The 19863-nt window shown below is 37.2% G+C and overlaps 1 protein-coding gene across 1 annotated transcript; it reads right to left on the bottom strand.

Moving 5' to 3' along the window:
- Positions 1 to 847: 847 nt before the first annotated feature.
- Positions 848 to 6262, bottom strand: LOC149207161 (ABC transporter B family member 15-like). The gene is made up of 9 exons (XM_089395666.1): positions 6098 to 6262; positions 5458 to 5970; positions 5313 to 5367; positions 5028 to 5206; positions 4473 to 4930; positions 3803 to 4343; positions 2854 to 3720; positions 1755 to 2752; positions 848 to 1659 (listed from the first exon to the last, which is right to left on the bottom strand). The coding sequence occupies exons 2-9, from the start codon at positions 5764 to 5766 to the stop codon at positions 1290 to 1292; spliced, it is 3777 nt and encodes a 1258-aa protein (XP_089251792.1). The 5' UTR covers positions 5767 to 5970; positions 6098 to 6262; the 3' UTR covers positions 848 to 1289.
- Positions 6263 to 19863: the final 13601 nt, after the last annotated feature.

Raw genomic sequence — 19863 nt, 5'->3', positions numbered from 1 at the left:
AATAATATATCTCCTGTCACGGAAAAATCTGCGTATTGACTTACAATATTCGTCCATCTGTTATTGGCGGCATGGATATTATTTCTACATAATTTTTATACTAGAGGTTGACAGCACATATTCATATGAGGATGGTGACAATTGGTTTAATTTATTGTGTTATGTTTCAACTTACTCCATATCTTTATATATATTATTATTTTTATTGTAATGTTATATTATTTAAGATCAAGTCAAATAAATATTTTTTTTATCGCGTAGGGTCGTTTAACCAGAAAATTTAAAATTTATATAAATTTAATATGAAAACTAAATTTAAGAGAAAAAAATCTTAATTATTCAAAATAAATTTAATTAATTATATATTTTAAAAGGTAATAAGTAATTATTTAAAATAAATTTAATTAATTATGTATTTAAAAATGTAATAATATATTCATCAGTTTGGAATAGTTTATTTGATAATGGTCATAAAAATGAAATCTCACTTAACTGAAAGTTTTAGAATTAGATCTTATTTTATTTTTTCACTAAAATGAAAATTTAAACATACTTACAAAGTAATCCTATCAAACTTTCAAATCTTGTCTTAACTCTTTATTGAGATAAAAATTTAAATATGATAAAAATATAATCCTACCAAATTTATAAAAAATTATTTTTACTCTTAAAAAAATATGAATAAATTTCAAATAAAAAAAATAAAAAAAAATAAACAATTTCAAATCTAATAAAACTCGTATAAGATTCAATGAAAAAAACATATTCCATAAAAAAGAAATATACTGCTGGCGATACTTTCACTACTCATCGACTTTTTATAAAACTCCTCGTATAAAATTCAATATAAAGAAATATATTCCATATATTCCATAAAAAAGAAATATATTCCTGGCAATACTTTCCGTACTCATCGACTTTTTAGGTTGTCATCGGGGAGTAAACTCGCTGAAGTAACTAACCTAGTTCGATTTTGACAGGGTGGATCCACCAGAGAGCTACGTCTAGGAACTTGGAAGAAACCAGGAGTTCATATTCTGGTTGACATAAACCAGGAGTTCATTTTTTGGTTTCTTCATGTCAAGTTTGTACTAACATCTAGCTATATTGTCGCTTCTCCATGCCCACTGCCTTTGACATGATCTCTGCCCATTGACAAATTTATTTTCTGACAGTTAACAGTATGTCAGTAAACGCAGTAATCAATTTAGTTACAGATAAGCAGAGAACATCCGACTTTAGTTCAGGGCGTGGACATGTGAATCTTTTTTAGGAAAGGAGATCTGAATTTAGTGGGGGTGTGTTCGTTGCATGTTGACGAGAGAGTAATAGGGATTGCCTTCTCCTTTGCTCATCAGATAAGAATGACTTCCCTGCTCAATCACTTTCCCTTCTTGAATCACGGCAATCGAATCTGCATTCTGAATGGTGGTGAGTCGATGAGCTATCACAATGCTCGTTCTCCCCACCATTATTCTGTCCAGCGCCTCTTGAACAATCTTCTCCGACTGGCTGTCCAATGCGCTTGTTGCCTCGTCCAGCAGTAATATGCTCGGATTCTTTATTATAGCCCTCGCTATTGCAATCCGCTGCTTTTGTCCTCCAGATAATTGAACTCCTCTGTCCCCGCAGTTTGTTTCGTATCCATCCTCCAAAGAGCTGCACAAATCCAAGTTAATTTCACTGGTCTGATTCAATAAATCTTAATTTATTGCATCAACATTCTATTTGAATTGAACAATTGCAGTATTCACCTGATGAAGTCGTGAGCATTTGCAGCCTTGGCAGCTTCGATCATCTCCACTTCGGTTGCATTCTCTTTTCCGTAGAGAATGTTTTCTCGAATGCTTCCTCCAAATAGGGTGGGTTCCTGACCGACCAGAGCTATATGCTTTCTCAGACTCCTCAGATTGAACGTCCTGATGTCCCTGCCATCGATTTTCACCACCCCTTTTAATGGGTCGTAGAATCTTTCGATTAATCCAATGATGGTGGACTTTCCTGATCCGCTCTGTCCTACAAGTGCCATGCTGGTGCCTGCCTTTATTCTTAAGCAGAAGTTCTTGAAGATGATCACATCGGGGCGAGCTGGGTAAGCGAAGTCCACGTTTCTCACGTCCATGTTTCCTTCTATCTTATCCGCGATCTCGCCCTTCTCATCGTCTGGGTTTATGCGGCTCTCTCTGTCCAGGATGCCGAACACAGACTTCACTGTATCAGAGCCTCTAGCGATGTCGCTGCTCATACTCCCTGCGTCTGCTAGCACTTTCCCTGTGCTCATCAGAATGAAGAAAGTTTGAAAAAGATCTTTAGAGCTGATATACCCTTTATAAACAAGGTGCCCTCCATACCAAAAATCCAGAGCCGTATTGCATATATTGATGCATTGTGAAAGTCCCAGGACGACTCCCGCAAACAAAGATTGTTTGATGTTGTCTCTCCGAGGGCCTTCTTGAGTCTTTTCGAAGAGCCGGAGAATCTTTTCCTGTGAAGAGAAGGCACTGATAGTACGATGGTTAGCCACAGCCTCTGCCGCAAGCTGACTACCCTGATCTTGAGCTTTCTGAGCCTTCTGAGACATGGTCTTGAGCATAACCTTTTTGGTGTAGAAACATAATATTACCAGAGGTTGCGCTGCGATTATTACAATTGCAAGACGCCATGCTATAACCAAACCCATTGTGAAGGCGATCGTCACAGCGGATACAGTTTGTACAAGTAACGATATACGATCTCCCACCAGAGACCTCACCTGTATCACAAATAAGAGATTAAAACTTTCAAATTGTCACAAAATTTTATCACGATCACATATTCGCTTCAAACATTTAAATTTTAATGTCAGATACTTGCCACATTAGCCTCTGTCGCGAGTCTCGAGCACACTGCTCCGCTGGAATTCTCGTCCTTATCGAACCACCCAACCTCGAAAGTCAGAATCTTGGAAAGCATCCGCTCACGAATCCTTTTCGTAAGATATTCCCCCATGGCTCCGAAGTTGTAATGTTGCAATAGATTTACTATGAACGATACTACTGTCAAGCCCACAAAAATGGTGGCGTATTCTTTGATTTTGGATTTGATCTCATCATGGTCATGGAGGAAAAATACTGATATCACGCTCCCCATGAACAAGGAATAAACAGGATGAACTGCCCCATAACCCAAGGCTCCCAAACAGCCTAATACGGCTTCCTTCCACTCCGGAGAATTTAAAAGAAGCAGTCGACGGAATGAAGGGGCGGCAGGAGCTTTATCTTCATAGGTTCTTTCTTCGTGGCCTGTTGCCGACGTGTTCGAACTGGATCTACTATATAACCCAGAGCTCTTCGCTCTCAAAGACGAGGGTCGGATATTGTCTCCTTCGGCTGTCTCATCTGGATTATCTGCTGCGGCCTGTTGCAGTTGCACCAAAGTAGCGTATGCTCCGTTGGGTTTATATATCAGATCTTCATGCGAACCTGTCTCTATCACCTGACCCGCTTGAACCACTGCAATCGTGTCCGCGTTACGGATGGTGGAGAGGCGATGAGCAACAATAACTGTTGTGCGCCCGACTGAAGCTTGGTCTAGAGCATCCTGAACGATCTTCTCGGATTCCGCATCCAGAGCACTAGTAGCCTCGTCAAGAAGAAGTAGACGAGGATCTCTGAGCATAGCTCTAGCAATGGCTATACGTTGCTTTTGCCCTCCCGACATCTGCACTCCACGCTCCCCCACCTGCAATCCCCAAATCAAAGAAAACTTGTGAAATCGACTGCACTTTCTAGAGATAGAGATGAAAAAAAAACCGTAATCTTACCTGTGTGTCATAACCATCTGGTAGTTGACTGATGAAATTGTGAGCATTGGAAGCTTTGGCGGCAGAAATTACTTGGTCAATGCTGGCTCCTTCCTTTCCGAACAAGATGTTCTCCTTGATCGATGTAGCAAAGAGTGCTGGTTCTTGACTTACTAATCCAATTTGTGAACGCAACCATTTCAACTGCAGAGCTTTAATGTTCACTCCATCAAGAACAATCTCTCCTGCCTGGGGATCATAAAATCTCTCTATCAACGCCACAGCCGTAGACTTGCCTGACCCACTTCCTCCCACCAACGCAACGGTCTTACTTGCGGGAATGGTTAGACAGAAACTGCGAAATATCTTGGTGTCTGGCCGAGATGGATATGCAAACTCAACATTTCTAAATTCAACTTCACCGCTAACCTCCTGCAATATTTCTCCTTCTAGATTATCCGAATCAATGGCGGGATCTCTATCAATCATATCAAAGATGCGTTTACCAGCAACCCGTGCTTCTGAAAAGTTTCTGACATTCGGAAGCGCAGTCCCTAGACCTCTGCAAACACATCAATTATTCCAGAAATTTTGTTGAAATCCTTCGGAAAATGGGGTAAATTTGCTGTTCAGCAAGATCTGAAATTACAGAACCAATGAAAAGAGAAAAATTCAGAGAAAGAAAACTTACAAGCCACCCATAAGTAAAGAAACTGAAGTCACGAATATCTTTCCTCCTGATGCGCCATGATACATGACCAATCTGCTACCATACCACGAGTTGAAGGCCCAGATACCGAATGACACTCCCCCGCTTCCTATTGCCAAGCCTTTGACAAGACCTTGTTTAAGCCCAAGCTCTACAGTTCCATTAAGTGCATCGGAGAACTTGGCCATTGTTCTTTCCTCTCCAACGAAAGAAAAGACCGTTCGAATCGATGACAGAGCTTGCTCTGCGATATTCCCAGCTACATTATAGGCTGCATTAAGCTTCTTAGAAGTCTCCCCCAGAATCCGCCCATACAAAATTCCTGGAACCATCAGCAAGATAATGAAAGGGAATGACACTATTGCGAGTCTCCATGTCAAGTAGAATGCCACAAAATAACTGCCGACGAACAGAGACATATTCATGATGAAGATGGGTAGCTGAAGATGGACAATATTAGCATCAGAATTGGAAAACTCAACGAAGATCCGGAGCAATGTTAAATTAGATGAGAGGATAGAGTAATCAAGATCATACCTTTTCAGCGAAAACGTCCTGTATAATGAGAGTATCATTAGAAACGCTGGTAACCACTTCTGATGTGGTAGTTCCTTCAGTGTCAAAGAATCCTTCGTCTTGCCTCAATACCGCTTTCAAATACATTATTCGCATCCTAGATGCTTGCCTTTCACCGGTTCTCGCCCAACAGAACGCCTCTGATTATACAAAGCAAAGCAACATCATTTAAACAAGAACCCTTGAATTCATAAACACTCAGGAATGGGCGAAAGGGCGAAAGCAAAAAGCAGCAGCTATACCCACCAAGAAACGCAGCGAACATCACACCGATCGACAAATACACTAGACGCAAAGCATACTGCACAATTTAACAACACCCAGTCATTAATCACTATACAAGATCCTGGCTTTTATAGCGTTTCAGAGGGTTGAAGGATACGAGAATTACCGTGATGATCACATGAATGAAATTAATGCCCGATGGACCCTTTCCTATTGCGTCCATCAAACTGCTCATGATAACCATCGTCGCAGGCGTGGCAACTCCATCTGCAATGGTTCCTATGGTTCCGAGTACCATAAGCCACTTATCTGTTAAATCGGCATACTTGAAAAGTTTGAACAATGCGATATCTGGATTCTTAGAGGCACCAGCTTTCTGGCCATTATTTTTCTTTTGTGGATCCGACACCGTGCCTGGCTTCTTTTCTGCAGCTCGTTCCTCTAGACTCAACATCTCTTGCTGTTCCCTAGCCATGTTCTTCTGCCCCTGCAAACGCACATCTCACAGGGCTTCTTTTAAGTCAAAAAAAAAAAAAGAGCCCCTTTTTTTTTTCCAAGAAAGCGTGCAGCCAGGAGTCTCGAACCCTTGGTAATTACGATTCTAAGTTGAAGTCAAAATCGAACAGCTTGCATCTACCGAACAACAGCCGCTGCCCATTTTCTATGGAAAAAGCAAGGCCTGTCTTAGAAAAAACAAACCATGATAAGACATGAGGATCGGATTGTACAGAAAAGCCGTTTAGAGACAAGAAAAATCAGAAATTAGATCTTCCGGATTACAAATAATGAAAGCATCGAAAGCAAACCATGTCTCAGAGGAAGCGCAGCACGATAAGACTTGAGCATCGTAAGACAAGAAAATCGGAGATCTAGATCTTTTCCAGACGATAAATAGTGAAAGCATCGCTTTATTTTGAAGGCGGTCAGTTAGGGTTTGCTCTGCATCATCTAACATGGGTTGTTAATGGCGCCCAAGAGTTTCGATCCATGAGCGACGCGACACGTTTCCAATTGGACCAATGGTCGACTGTTTTGTGGCCGGATTTACACCATACATACCGGATATAATTAAAGTAATATTTTCATTAAACTAAAAAATAATATATATATATATATATATATATATATATACCTACCAGTAGTTTGATGAATTTAATATGTAATTTATGAGGTAATTTGAGGTGGTGTAGTTTTTTTAATAACAGTTTTAACTCAACTTGTATGGCTTTATTTTAGGTAGTATAGTATTTTTTAATAACAGTGATATAGTGATATAATTTATGGAGTAATTTTAGGTGTAGTATTTTTTGAATAACAACCATAACTCAACTTGTATCCGTTGATTTCAGGTAGTATAGTTTTTTTTTAAATAACAGTGATGATTTAAGTTGCATTTTCTATTAGTAATTAGTGATGGTTATCTAATTGTTGGTTTGAAGATTATTGATGGTTATCTAACTGTTGGTTTAAGGATTATTGATAGCAATCAATGATAACTATCTACTATTACTTTGACAAACTGTATTATGATAAAATTTTCCAATTTAAAAAAAATAATCATGACAATCAATATATATATATATATATATACCAGTAGTTTGATGAGTTTAATATGTAATTTATGAGGTAATTTAAAGTGGTGTAGTTTTTTTTGAATAACAGTTTTAACTCAACTTGTATCTGTTTATTTTAGGTAGTATAGTATTTTTTTAATAACAGTGACGTAATTTATGGAGTAATTTTAGGTGGTGTAATATTTTTTGAACAAGATAACTCAACTTGTATTCATTAATTTCAAGTAATATAGTTTTCCTTAAATAACAGTGATGATTTAAGTTGCATTTTCTACTAGTAATTAGTGATGACTATCTAACTATTAGTTTGAGGATTATTGATAACAATCGATAATAACTATCTACTATTACTTTGACAAACTGTATTATGATAAAATTTTCCAATTTAAAAAAAATAATCATGACAATCATGATTATAAAATATTATGCTTTGATTTATTTCTAAAATATATATAAAATTATTAATGAAAATAATTTAATAAAGAAAAAATTTGCATGTTCTCTGATGCAATTCAATTCGATGGAACGGTTGTGATTTGCGTGCAGACGCAAGTCCGCACAATGTCACTGTCAGTCTCGGGCAAAGAAGCTTCTATAGTTGCGTACACATCTCGTCATTTGCAGTTGTCTAGAAGTCTGCAAGTTCAGTTTTGTGGAGTAGTTGAGTTATATTTAATTTTGGATAATGTTGAGTAGAACCGCCAGCGTGTTTAAATTTGGCCTTCGAACATCGTGGAGAAAATTCATGGTCAAGAAATTATCATGAGACCCTATGATCTCACGGGAAAGTTCATGGTCAAAAAATTATTATGACACCGTATGGTCACTTGGATCTTTTACCTCCATTGTCGCTTAGATCTTTCCAAAAGTGACCTCCATTATTGAACAAAATAGATATTAAATTAAAGGAGTTGATAGATAATAATATTAAAAAGTTAGACATTAAAATACATAATTGATGAATAATAATGAGGAAAAAATAATTTTATAAAAAACATAAGATCAAATATAAATAAGTGTGTGCTTGATGATGTATTGATTTCAAAAACATAATAATTGTGTGATTGATGATGTATTAATTTCAAAACATTATTGAATCAAAATACATTTAAAAAAAAAAATTTAACAAGTTTTCTTAAAATTGGATAAAGGTATGAAATAAATAAATAAATAATGATAATATAAAAATTGAAATTTAATATTTAAAAATTATATATTAAAATATTAAATTAATAAATATTTTTTTAAAAATGAAAAATCAAATTGATGATCTATTGATTTCACAAGCATTATGAAATCAAAATGTGGGGAGGTAACTAATAAATTCTAAGAAAAGTTGAATTTAATACGTTGCAGCTGTTGATTTTCATTTTTTTTAATTTATTAAAATTTGTTATTTTAATAAATTTATATGGTAAATCACAAATAATATTATATAATTTAAATAATTAAATTAATTTATATATGTTTAAATTGTTTATGGGTTTTAGTTGGATGGTGATCCGGTGTGTTAAAATATTTTTATAAATTTTCATTTTATTGAGATATTATTTTTGTACATAATTATAGTATAGCCTCAACATAAAGGAAAATCAAATTTTAAAAAATAAAATCTATATAATTATTTCTTTAAAATACCTAAAACCTTATTTCCATAAAACTAAATGAGGGTAGACTCATTTAATAACTTTCCAATAGTTATCATATTTTGGAATTATATTTATTTTTCATTAAAAAATTAATTAAAATTAAGATCCTTTGAAATAATAAATAGCGATTTAAGTTTAAAAGACTATTCAACAACAAAAGCCTTCCCATTTCTTTATTTGAAATAAAACTTTCAAAACGTATTAAACCCAAAACCTTCATTTTCCCGCGAGGAGACCAGAATTAAGTATTACTTGTTACTTAGAATCAAAATTTCGGAGAATAAAAATGGTGCACTTATATAAAAAAAGGTTTACCCATTGGTGCACTTTCACAATATTTCTTTGATACATGTTATTGTATTGTATTATGATATTTACAAAAAATTCACACAGTAAAAGAAGTTGCAATTTCAAAGGGAAAGAAGAATACCTATGGGTCATCGTGCTACTTATAAAAATATAACGAAAAATTAATTCCATTAACCTAAAAGTAAAACAATTTTAAATGATTAAGCTTAACTCGAGTCACACATGTTAATTCTAGTTTATTTATATTTAATATTAATCTTATTTTTTATTTTTATTTTTAATTTTATATATATTTAAATATTTTTTCTATTTTTATTATGAATTAACGATTTTTATTTTGATGATAATTTTTTTTGTGAGAATTCTTTATATAAGGTGATAATTGAAGAAATTTTGGACCTCTAATGCAGCATCATAGCCTCCTTTACTACACATGACACCATAATACAATATTGTAGCTTCCTCTACTACACATGACATAGGGAATCATGAATTGGTTTAAAACCCCATGTGGGTGGAGGCCATCAAGAATTGGTAAGGGCAGTCATATTAACCATTTCTTGTATAATTCAATTGTATATCTTGTATTTGAACATCATTTCGAGTAAAGTGGACGCTCCGTAGCATTAAGGATGAAGGTCTATGGTCATTTATGGAAAGAAGTGAGGAAAATCTCTGTAACTAATGCTGGTACCTAGGCATTTATGAATAGAAATGAAGAAAGGCTCTGTAACCAATGTTGGTTTCCACTCACGACCCTTAAATCGGATATGTTACTAAGAATTTCTTTGGATTTTCTCTTGTTTCCATTTGTTTTACTACAATCCACGGGGTTTTTCATAACCTACCTTCTTCTTGACCCCTATTTTGTTGTACCTTCTTGTCTATGGTCTAAACCAACTCTTTCATTCTTCCATCCTTGTTCTCTTCTGGGACAAGATTTTTTTCCTTTTTCAGCTTGAGTTTCTCTCTTAGTGTCTAGTTCTTTTCCTTTCCTAGTAGCCTTCTGAAGGAGGTGAATCTTAGTAGCCTTCAGTAATGGGAAGAGAAAGAAATGGCAAAACTCTTCCATATAAAGATACAGGTCTAGAAGGAAAATATTGATGCTCTTTTTGACTCAGGATCACAGGCGAATCTCATTGCAGCAAGTTGGTCAAGAAGTTGGGGCTAGAAGTTCATGACCATCCAAACCCATATCCAGTAGGATGAGTAAATAAGGATGTAGAGTTGAAGGTAACAAAACAGTGCAAAATTAGATTTGATATTAGTGTTGATTTTATTGATGAAGTATATCAACATGTGGTTCCCCTTGATGTATGTGGAGTCGTGTTTGGGAGTCCATACATGTACATTCTTGATGCAATATTCATGAGGAGAGCTAACTAGTATCGACTCATCAGGGATGGAAAATCATTCATCATCAATGAGCACAAAGGTAAGTCGAAGATTTCATTGGTAAGTGCCAACCAAACCAAGAAATTGATCAGTTCTAGCAAGAAGTATGTTTTATTGTTTTTAAGAGAAATTCAGTCTGAAGAGGAGTCAATAAGAGGCAAGGCATCCCAATAGGGGTGTTCTAAGAAAGAAAAACAACAATTGGAGGAGTTGTTACAAGCATACAAGGATGTGCTTTGAGAGCCTAAAGGGTTACCACCTAAGAGAGAAATGGAACATAAGATCCAGCTATTGCCAGAATCCCCATTGCCAAATATTGGATTGTACATGAAGTTTGTTATAGAAGCAAGAGAGGTGAAGAAACAGTTGCAGCAACTACTGGAACAAGGTTTCATCCGTCCGAGTACATCACCATGTGGGTCACCCATCATCATTGTGTAAAAGAAGGATGCGACTTGGTGGATGTGTATAGATTATAGGGTGTTGAGTAAAATCACGCTCAAGAATAGATACCCCCTACCTAAGATAAATGATATGTTAGAACAGTTGCAATAAGAAAAGTATTTCACCAAGATGGACTTGAAGTCTGGATATCACCAGGTTTGAGTCAAAGTAGAAGATACATGGAAGACCACCTTCAAAACTAGACAAGATTTGTATGATTGGTTAGTTATGCCATTTGGCCTATGTAATGCACCAACTATGTTTATGAGATTAATGAATGATATACTACACTCCTTTTTAGATTCATTTGTTATTGTCTATTTGGATGATATACTAGTATATAGTGCTACCTGGAAGAAGCATATTTCACATTTAATGCAGGTGCTAGAAACATTGAAGAAGCACCAACTGCTAGAAAATCTCAAAGAAGTGTGAGTTTGCGCAATAGTCCTTGGTGTATTAGGGGTATGTGATCGGTGGAGGACAGCTAAAGATAGTACCTTCCAAGATGGAGGCCATCATGAAATGGTCGATGCCTACTAACATTTCTAAGGTGAGGAGTTGCATTGTGGTAGCACATTACCTGAGAAAATTCATAGCCTCGTTTTCAATGGTAGCAGTAGCACTCGACGCCGTAACAACAAGTGGCAAGAGTTTCCAGTGGGGAAAAGGTCAGCAGAGGGCTTTCGAGGAGTTAAATAAGAAGATTAGTGAAGCACCAGTTCTAGCATTACCAAACTTGCAGCGACCTTTCAAAGTGGAGGAAGATGCGAGTGGGTATGTTATGGTAGTTGTCTTTATGCAAGGAGGGAGGCTCATTTTCTACCATTCCGAAGTATTTCATGGGGAAGTTCTTAACTACCCTACCTATGGTAAGGAGCTATATGCCATGGTGTAATATGTGAGGAAGTGGAAGCATTATCTAATGGGAAAGGAGACAATAATCCACACAGATCATCAACCGTTACCATACTTACAGGCCCAAAGTAAGCTACAATAGACTAGGCATTACAAGTGGATGGTGTTTTTATAGTAGTTTCCTTTGGTGATCAAGTATAAGAAGGGAAACACAAACAAGTTTTTCATTATTCTTTCAAGACCACCCACATTAAAGATTACAGCTTTGGGGAATCTTATGCACACAGAGCCATTCACCCATGATGCATATAGAGAGGCATATTCAGAAGATGACGACTTCAAGAAGGTGTATCAGTAGTTTTAGAGTCAGAGTCATGTGCACGATGGCGACATCACTGTTGATTACCATCTCTAGGATGGGTTACTCTATAGGCTGGATAAGCTATGCATTCCTAAAGGTGAGCATCTGTAGTTGATTAGAGCGGCTCACACCTCCAAGGTTGCAGGGCACTTTGGTGTGGGGAATACTATGGCTAACTTGTAGAGGTATGTGTACTAGCCCAAGATGCAAGAGCAAGTAGCTAAGTTCATAAGAGGATGCATGCTTTGTTGTACCAGCAAGCCTAGAAACATGAAATAGGGCCTATATCATCCCTTATCTATACCTATTCATCCTTAGGAAAAAATTTCCATGGACTTTGTGGGAGGTTTACCGACAGGCAGGAAGGGACATGACTTCTTGTTCATGGTAGTTGACAGGTTCAACAAGATGTGTGTTTTGATGCCCTGTTAAAAGACCTTAAACGGACAAGAAGCAACAAACTTATCCTTTGGATAGGTTTGGGTTCACTTTGGGATACCAAGGAGCATCATTCAGATAGGGACACAAGATTTCTCAGTGCATTCTAAACTACATTGTGGGAGAAGATGGACACAAAGTTGAAGAGATCTATAACATTCCATCCACAGACAAATGGGAAGACAAATGTAGTCAACATGACTTTGGTGCAACTTCTGAGGGGATACAACCAGAATCATCCGAAGACCTAAGATGAAAATATGATATATTTACAAAATTTTTATAATAGAGAAATCCACACTTCTACAGGAAAGTCCCCATTTGAGACTTGGTTTGAATATTTTCTGCCTTCGCCTTTGGATATTGCATATGGGCAACAAGGAGAACTGAGAGAATATCTTATAGGAGATGCTTTGAGGGCTATAAATTTTATAGATAATATCAAGTAGATCCATCCACAGGTACATTAAACACTGCAAAAGTCGCAGGAGACGTATAAGGTGAGGGATGATCAACACAGAATAGAGAAATCATTCAAGGTGGGAGACAGAGTATGGCTAAAGTTGAACATGGAGGGACAGTAGGGGCATGGTAAGAAACTCAAGGCTCTAAGGTATGGTCCCTTTGAGATACTAGAAAAGGTGGGTGATAATGCCTATCGACTTAGTTTACCACCATATATGCACATTTACTTAGTTGTGAATGTAGATAATTTAAAACTCTATGAGCCTTCCATGCTAGACTAGGAAGAGGAACATGTCCTACCTTCTGTGGAGGATTTGGCACCAGACGCTCATGATAAGTTGACAAATAGATACAGTTTTACAAAAGAGGTCTAGAAATACAAGGCAGGGACAACATGACCTTTGGCAAATTGGGTTGAAGGGACAACTTCTAGGAAAAGATAAATGGTACACCAAAGAGAAAGTGGAGGAAAATTTCCTCACCTCATTCAGTAAAATCTTTTAAGGACCAAAATCCTCCCAAAATGGAGTGGTGTGACCCAAATTGGATCATTATTTTTTTCCATCCATCTCGATTCATTTGGAATGGAAAAAATGGAGGAATCAGCTCATGAGACCATTTTTTACTGGCGGGACCCAGTTTGATGAAACAGGGTTTGAAACCTTTCGAAAGCGTTTTGAGGATTCAAACAATTTTTTTTGGGGGTAAAAATTTTCCACTGAAGCGTGAACCTTTTCATGTTATTCAACATACACAGACCTTTCCAATGACGTGTGAAGCATGTCAATCAGAGTTTGTATGCAAATGTTATGCCACTTAGAAGTTGACCTTCCTATTTTTACAAATATAGTTCAGGAAGATACCACGTTAGCCCCCATTATTCATGGAAAAGGGGCTAGCCATATGTTTGTGATGTAAAAGACTCTAGAAGAGTCTATTTTATAACTCTAGTTAAGAGTTAATGTAGTCAAACCTAACCACTAGTAGGCTACCGGGTTGTGTTATAACTAGACCACTAGCACAAAGAGGAATTCCATTCATTCGAGAGCATTTTGTTCCATAGTTGAGCCAATATATCCAGGAGAGATAAGAGGTAGAGAACATAGAGAGGATATGTGAAATGTAGTGGCCTAGAAGCCACATGAATTAATTCTGTGTATCTGCAGCCATATTTCTAGATAGAGAAAGGGAGTGAAGTGACCTCACCTTCCAGTTAGGCTTTCTCCCAAAAGGTTTTGCCAGAGAACATATATTGTGTCTCATGTATGTGTGTGTGTGTGCTTATTTTGTCGTTCTCAACTTTTTTTTGCATAATTTTCATTTGCATGCATGCACTAATTACAATTAAATCCACAGTTCTTAAAGTTTAATAAACTGTAATAATGTATAATTTTCAGATATTTGTTGTGACGAACTGTCAAGTGGAATATCCACAACAATTTACGAATCAAGATAAGCCAAAAATACAATTAAAAAATAGTTTTCTCTTTTTCCCTTCAAAAGATTTTCCTTGGGAATGACATCATCATATTTAATCCTAATGGTTCTTTTAAAGATAATTTTATTAGTAAAAATATTGTTTTAACACCCATTTTTACCTCAAAATTCTCCTAACACACATTTCTTATCCTTCTCATCCAACACTTTAGTCCTTCTCCCTTCCTCATCTTTGTTCATCAACGCATCTCGAAATGGTAATTTTCACTTTGGTTAGGTTTGAAGTAAAAGAAAGGATCCACCTTGAATGCAATCCTATGCTAACATGAAGGCTTATGCATGTCATCACTAGGAAAATGCCACTAAACTTGTTTGATAGAGATGATTATTATAGAGAAAAAGGCTCATATTAAATGCATGTTTCTATCATACACAGATGTAGAGGAGAATGTCAGGCAATAGATTCCTGACATAGGAAACACTTGCTCCATACAAACTCAATTAACTAAAAACATTGACTTATACTAGAAATTGAAAACAATGCACCACATTTTAGTTGAGCATGGTGAAGCCTAAGATGAAATTGTTCTTTGCATAGATGTTCTTTAGCAACATGTCATATAACTAGACAATAAAGTCTCAATGTTAGCCAAGAAACTTGCCAATATGGACTTTCATAGTAGTGAAGATAATGAATACGCTTCAACACCCATGTAGTTGGACTCTCATACCGGTTGATCATGCTCTTAACTATAGTAATTTTGATTTTTAGGAGAATATATAAGAAACAAAAGCTTGTTGTAGGTATCTTTTATGGTTTTGTCTTTAGTCTCCTAGATATACATAGACTTATATTCCTAGTTAACTATTATATGATATTTGGTATACACGGTAAATCTTGAGGGAGCAGTCTTGGTTTAGGGCCTAGTGATCTGGGTCTGGATTATGGTAAAGCCTGAGAGACAAGGAGATGGAAAATTCCTCAATCATAGTGATGGATCCCGGATGGCATTCTAAGTTATGTTCAGCTGTGATTGGAGCACCAATTTTGGTGTGATCATAGTTTGGTGAGGATGGAGGTGGTTTAACCTCTGGATCCCCTTGATTTTTCTTGGATTGGTTGTTCTATGAGATCCCACACTCATGCTTGGAATATGGCATGAGCGTGACTAGCTAAAAGAGGTATTTGGTTTAGCAATGTATATGGTTAGGTGGTACATGGAAGTCCTGAGCCTGGTCAAATTTTCCTATGATTAATAAAAGCTAAGTTCTCTTACTTTTGCACTGATTTATATGTGGATTTAATGGCTACCATATCTCTAATATTTACATGGTTTAATGATGGTTATAAGCATGGTTCTGTGACTGGTTTATGTCATGGTTATTTCATATATTTACTTTTAACTGTTAAATCAAAGGATGGAAGACCTAATTGATGATCTAGTAGTTCAATGGAGAAGGAGATGATCCTTTTGGTTATTTTTCATAAGTTTTTTCCGTCATTTATGCTTTGTCTTGTATCGTAGACTTGTAGATTGCATTGATGCCAAGTGTTTAGACATAATATCACTCCTAGTTGGGGATGCTCAGGCTTAGTTCTGAGGGTGATTTTTAATTGATCAATATTATTATCATGTTTTTAATTATTTATGAAAGTTACAACAAGTTTTGGGCATAGGCCAGGATTATGGGCTAGAAAAGTGGCTTAAATCCTGGTGTCATTGGCACAAAATTGACAATTCTGGACCACAGTCGCTAGCAGGCAGGCCTGTGAGAGCGACTTTGAGTTGTTGGTTGCTCCTTTGCCCATAGCATGAGAGAGACTAAGGGCTAAGAGCTACAGAATAATAGTGGGACCTAGGGACATTCTATATGAGTGGTCGATTTGTCTCCTGAGGGGTATGTTGATGGTGTTGGATGACTGTATGTGATGTTCCATTGATTCCACTTCCTTAAGGTGACATAGGAGGTTGAATATGATTATAGTAGCATCTATCTTTAGGTTTACCCCAGTTGGCATTGTGACTTTAAGTAGACCTAGGAGGGGGTGTTAAAACAATCCTCAAACTTGGCACAGTGTACTCCATAGGCATAATTTCCTCTTGTCCATATACCAACCTAAAAGGTGTCTTCCCTATTAGTTTCTTGCATGTTTCCCTATATGCCCACAAAACAGCTGGAATCCTCAGATCCTAGTTATCTATGTTCACACTGCATACCTTGGTCAATGCATTCTCCATAATCTTATTGAAAGATTCCATTGTTCGATTTGCCTCAGAATGATAAGGAGTGCTCTTCTGGTGGCACAAATGAAATTCTTCAGTAAATGCTTCAATGGACTTATTCAAGAAGTGTGTCCCTTTGTCACTCATCAAAATCCTTGGGCAGCCAAATCTGGACATTGTATATTCAAACATGAACTTCGCAGCAATTTCTACACTGTAATCCTTCATTGGTTGTGCTTCATCCCATTTGGTCAAATAGCTAGTTGCAGTGACTATATACCTCGCACATTTCCTTTTCCTTGGTGGACTGATAGGTCCAACAAAGGTAATAGCCTATTTTTCAAAAGCCTGTAAAGTTACCTGTGGTACTAGTGGAATCTCATCTCTCCTAGATGGATTCCCTGTTCTTTGACATTACATGCTTGGCAGAATTATTTTGCATCCTTATGTACTGTGGGCCACCATAACCCAACTCTCAATATTTTCTGCATGGTGGGCTTTCCTGCATAATGCTCACCTGCGACTCCTCCATGAGCTTTTGTCAGAATACTCTGTCTTTCATGTTCAGGGATATATCTACACATTATTTCATCTGGCCCCATTTTGTACAAGTCTCTAGCAATCAACAAGAATATCGTATGTACATCAATGCAGAAGGAGTTGAATCTGAGTATCCTTCAACAACGGGAAGAGAAATAAACAACAAAACTCTTCCATAAAAAGATACAGGTCAAGAAGACAAATATTGATGCTCTGTTTGACTCAGGATCGCAGGCGAATCTCATTGCAGCAGAGCTGGTCAAGAAGTTGGGGCTAGAATTTCATGACCATCCAAACCCATATTCATGGAGATGGGTAAATAAGGATGTAGAGCTGAAGGTAACAAATGAAAAATTAGATTTGATATCAGTGATGATTTTATTGATGAAGTAGATCTACATGTGGTTACCCTTGATGTATGTGGAGTCGTGTTTGGGAGTCCATACATGTACATGCTTGATGCAATATTCATGAAGAGAGCTAACCAGTACCGACTCATCAAGGATGAAAAATCGTTCATAATCAACGTGCACAAAGGCAAGCCGAAAATTTCATTGGTAAGTGCCAACCAAGCCAAGAAATTGATCAGTTCTAGCAAGAAGTATGTTTTATTTTTTTTAAGAGAAAGTCAGTCTGAAGAGGAGTCAGTAAGAGGCAACGAATCCCTATAAGTGTGTGCTAAGAAACAAAAACAACAATTGGAGGAGTTGTTACATGCATACAAGGATGTGTTCCGAGATCCTAAAGGGTTACCACCTAAGAGAGAAGTGGAGCATGGGATCCAACTATTGTCAGAATCCCCATTGCCAAATATTGGGTTGTACAAGCAGTCTATTATAGAAGCAAGCAAGGTGAAGAAATAGTTGCAACAGTTGCTAGAATAGGTTTTCATTCGACCAAGTACATCACCATGTGGGTCACCCATCATCATTGTGCCAAAGACAGATGGGACTTGGCGGATGTGTATAGATTACAGGGTGTTGAGTAAAATCATGCTCAAGAACATATACCCCCTACCTAGGATATACGATATGCTAGATTAGTTGCAGCAAGCAAAGTATTTCACCAAGTTGGACTTGAAGCCTCGATATCACTAGGTTTGAGTTAAATAAGAAGATACATGGAAGACTACCTTAAAAACCAGACAAGGTTTGTATGAGTTGTTAGTTATGCCATTTGGCCTATCTAATGCATCAACTATGTTTATGATATTAATGAATGATATACTATGCCCTTTTCTGAGATTCATCTGCTATTTTCTGTTTGGATGATATAATAGTATATAGTGCTACCTGGGAGGAGCATATTTCACATTTGACGTAGTTGCTAGAAACATTGAAGAAGCACCAGCTACTAGAAAATCTAAAGAAGTGTGAGTTTGCGCAACAATCCTTGGTGTATTTGGGGTATATGATAGGTGGAGGAGAGCTGAAGATAGTTCCTTCCAAGATGGAGGCCATCATGAAATGGCTGGTGCCTACTAACGTTTCGAAGGTGAGGAGTTCATTGTGGTAGCACATTACCTGAGAAAATTCATAGCATCGTTTTCAATCGTAGCAGCACCACTCGATGCCATAACAATAAGTGGCAAGAGTTTCTAGTGGGGAAAAGGTCAGCAGAGGTTTGTTGAGGATTTAAAGAAGAAGATCAATGAAGCACTACTTCTAACATTACCTAACGTCCAGCGACCTTTCAAAGTGGAGACAAATGCGAGTGGGTATGCTATGGGAGTTGTCTTGATGCGAGGAAGGCTCATTTGCTACCATTCTGAAGTATTTCATGGGGTAGTTCTTAACTATCCTACCTATGGTAAGAAGCTCTATGCCATGGAGCAAGACGTGAAGAAGTGGAAGCACGATCCGGTGGGAAAGGAGACAGTAATCGACATAGATCACCAGAAATTACAATAGTTGCAGGCCCAAAGTATGCTACAACATACTAGGCATTACAAGTGGATGGTGTTTTTACAACAATTTCATTTGGTGATCAAGTATAAGAAGGGTAACAGAAACAAGTTGGTCGATATTCTTTCAAGGCCACCCACATCAAAGATTATAGCTTTGGGGAATCTTATGCACATGGATCCATTCACTCATGATACATACAAAGAGGCATATTCGAAAGGCGAGGACTTCATGGAGGTGTATCAATAGTTGTAGAGTCAGAGTCATGTGCACGATGACGACATCACTATTGACTACCATCTCTACGATGGGTTACTCTATAGGCTGGATAAGCTATGTGTTCCTAAAGGTGAGTGTCTGTAGTTGATTAGAGAGGCTCACACCTCCAAGGTTGCAGGGAACTTTGGTGTAGGGAAGACCATGGCTAACTTGCAGATGTATGTGTACTAGCCCAAGATGCAAGAGCAGGTAGCTAGGTTCATAAGAGGATGCATGCTTTGTTGTACCAACAAGCCTAGAAACATGAAATAGGGTCTATATCATCCCTTATCTATACCTACTCGTCCTTAGGAAAGCATTTCCATGGACTTTGTGGGAGGTTTACTGATAGGCAGGAAGGGACATGACTACCTGTTCATGGTAGTTGACAAGTTCAACAAGATGTGTGTTTTGATGCCCTATAAAAAGACCATAAATGGACAAGAAGCAACAAACTTATTCTTTGGACAGGTTTTGGTGCACTTTGGGACAGCAAGGAGCATCATTTCAGACAGGAACACAAGATTTCTTGGTGCATTCTAGACTAAATTGTGGGAGAAGATGGACACAAAGTTGAAGAGATCTACATCATTCCATCCACAGATAGATGGGCAGACAAAAACAGTCAACATGAATTTGGTACAACTTCTGAGGGGATACAACCGTAAGCATCTGAAGACTTGGGATGAAAATATGGTATATATACAACATTCTT

The sequence above is a fragment of the Pinus tabuliformis genome, chromosome 1_2 (assembly GCF_031772625.1).
Source record: "Pinus tabuliformis cultivar Carrire ecotype Pingquan chromosome 1_2, CPIR1, whole genome shotgun sequence".
Classification (NCBI taxonomy): Eukaryota; Viridiplantae; Streptophyta; class Pinopsida; order Pinales; family Pinaceae; genus Pinus; species Pinus tabuliformis.
Note: the sequence above shows the minus strand (reverse complement) of the source record. Positions and strands in the feature narration are given on the sequence as shown.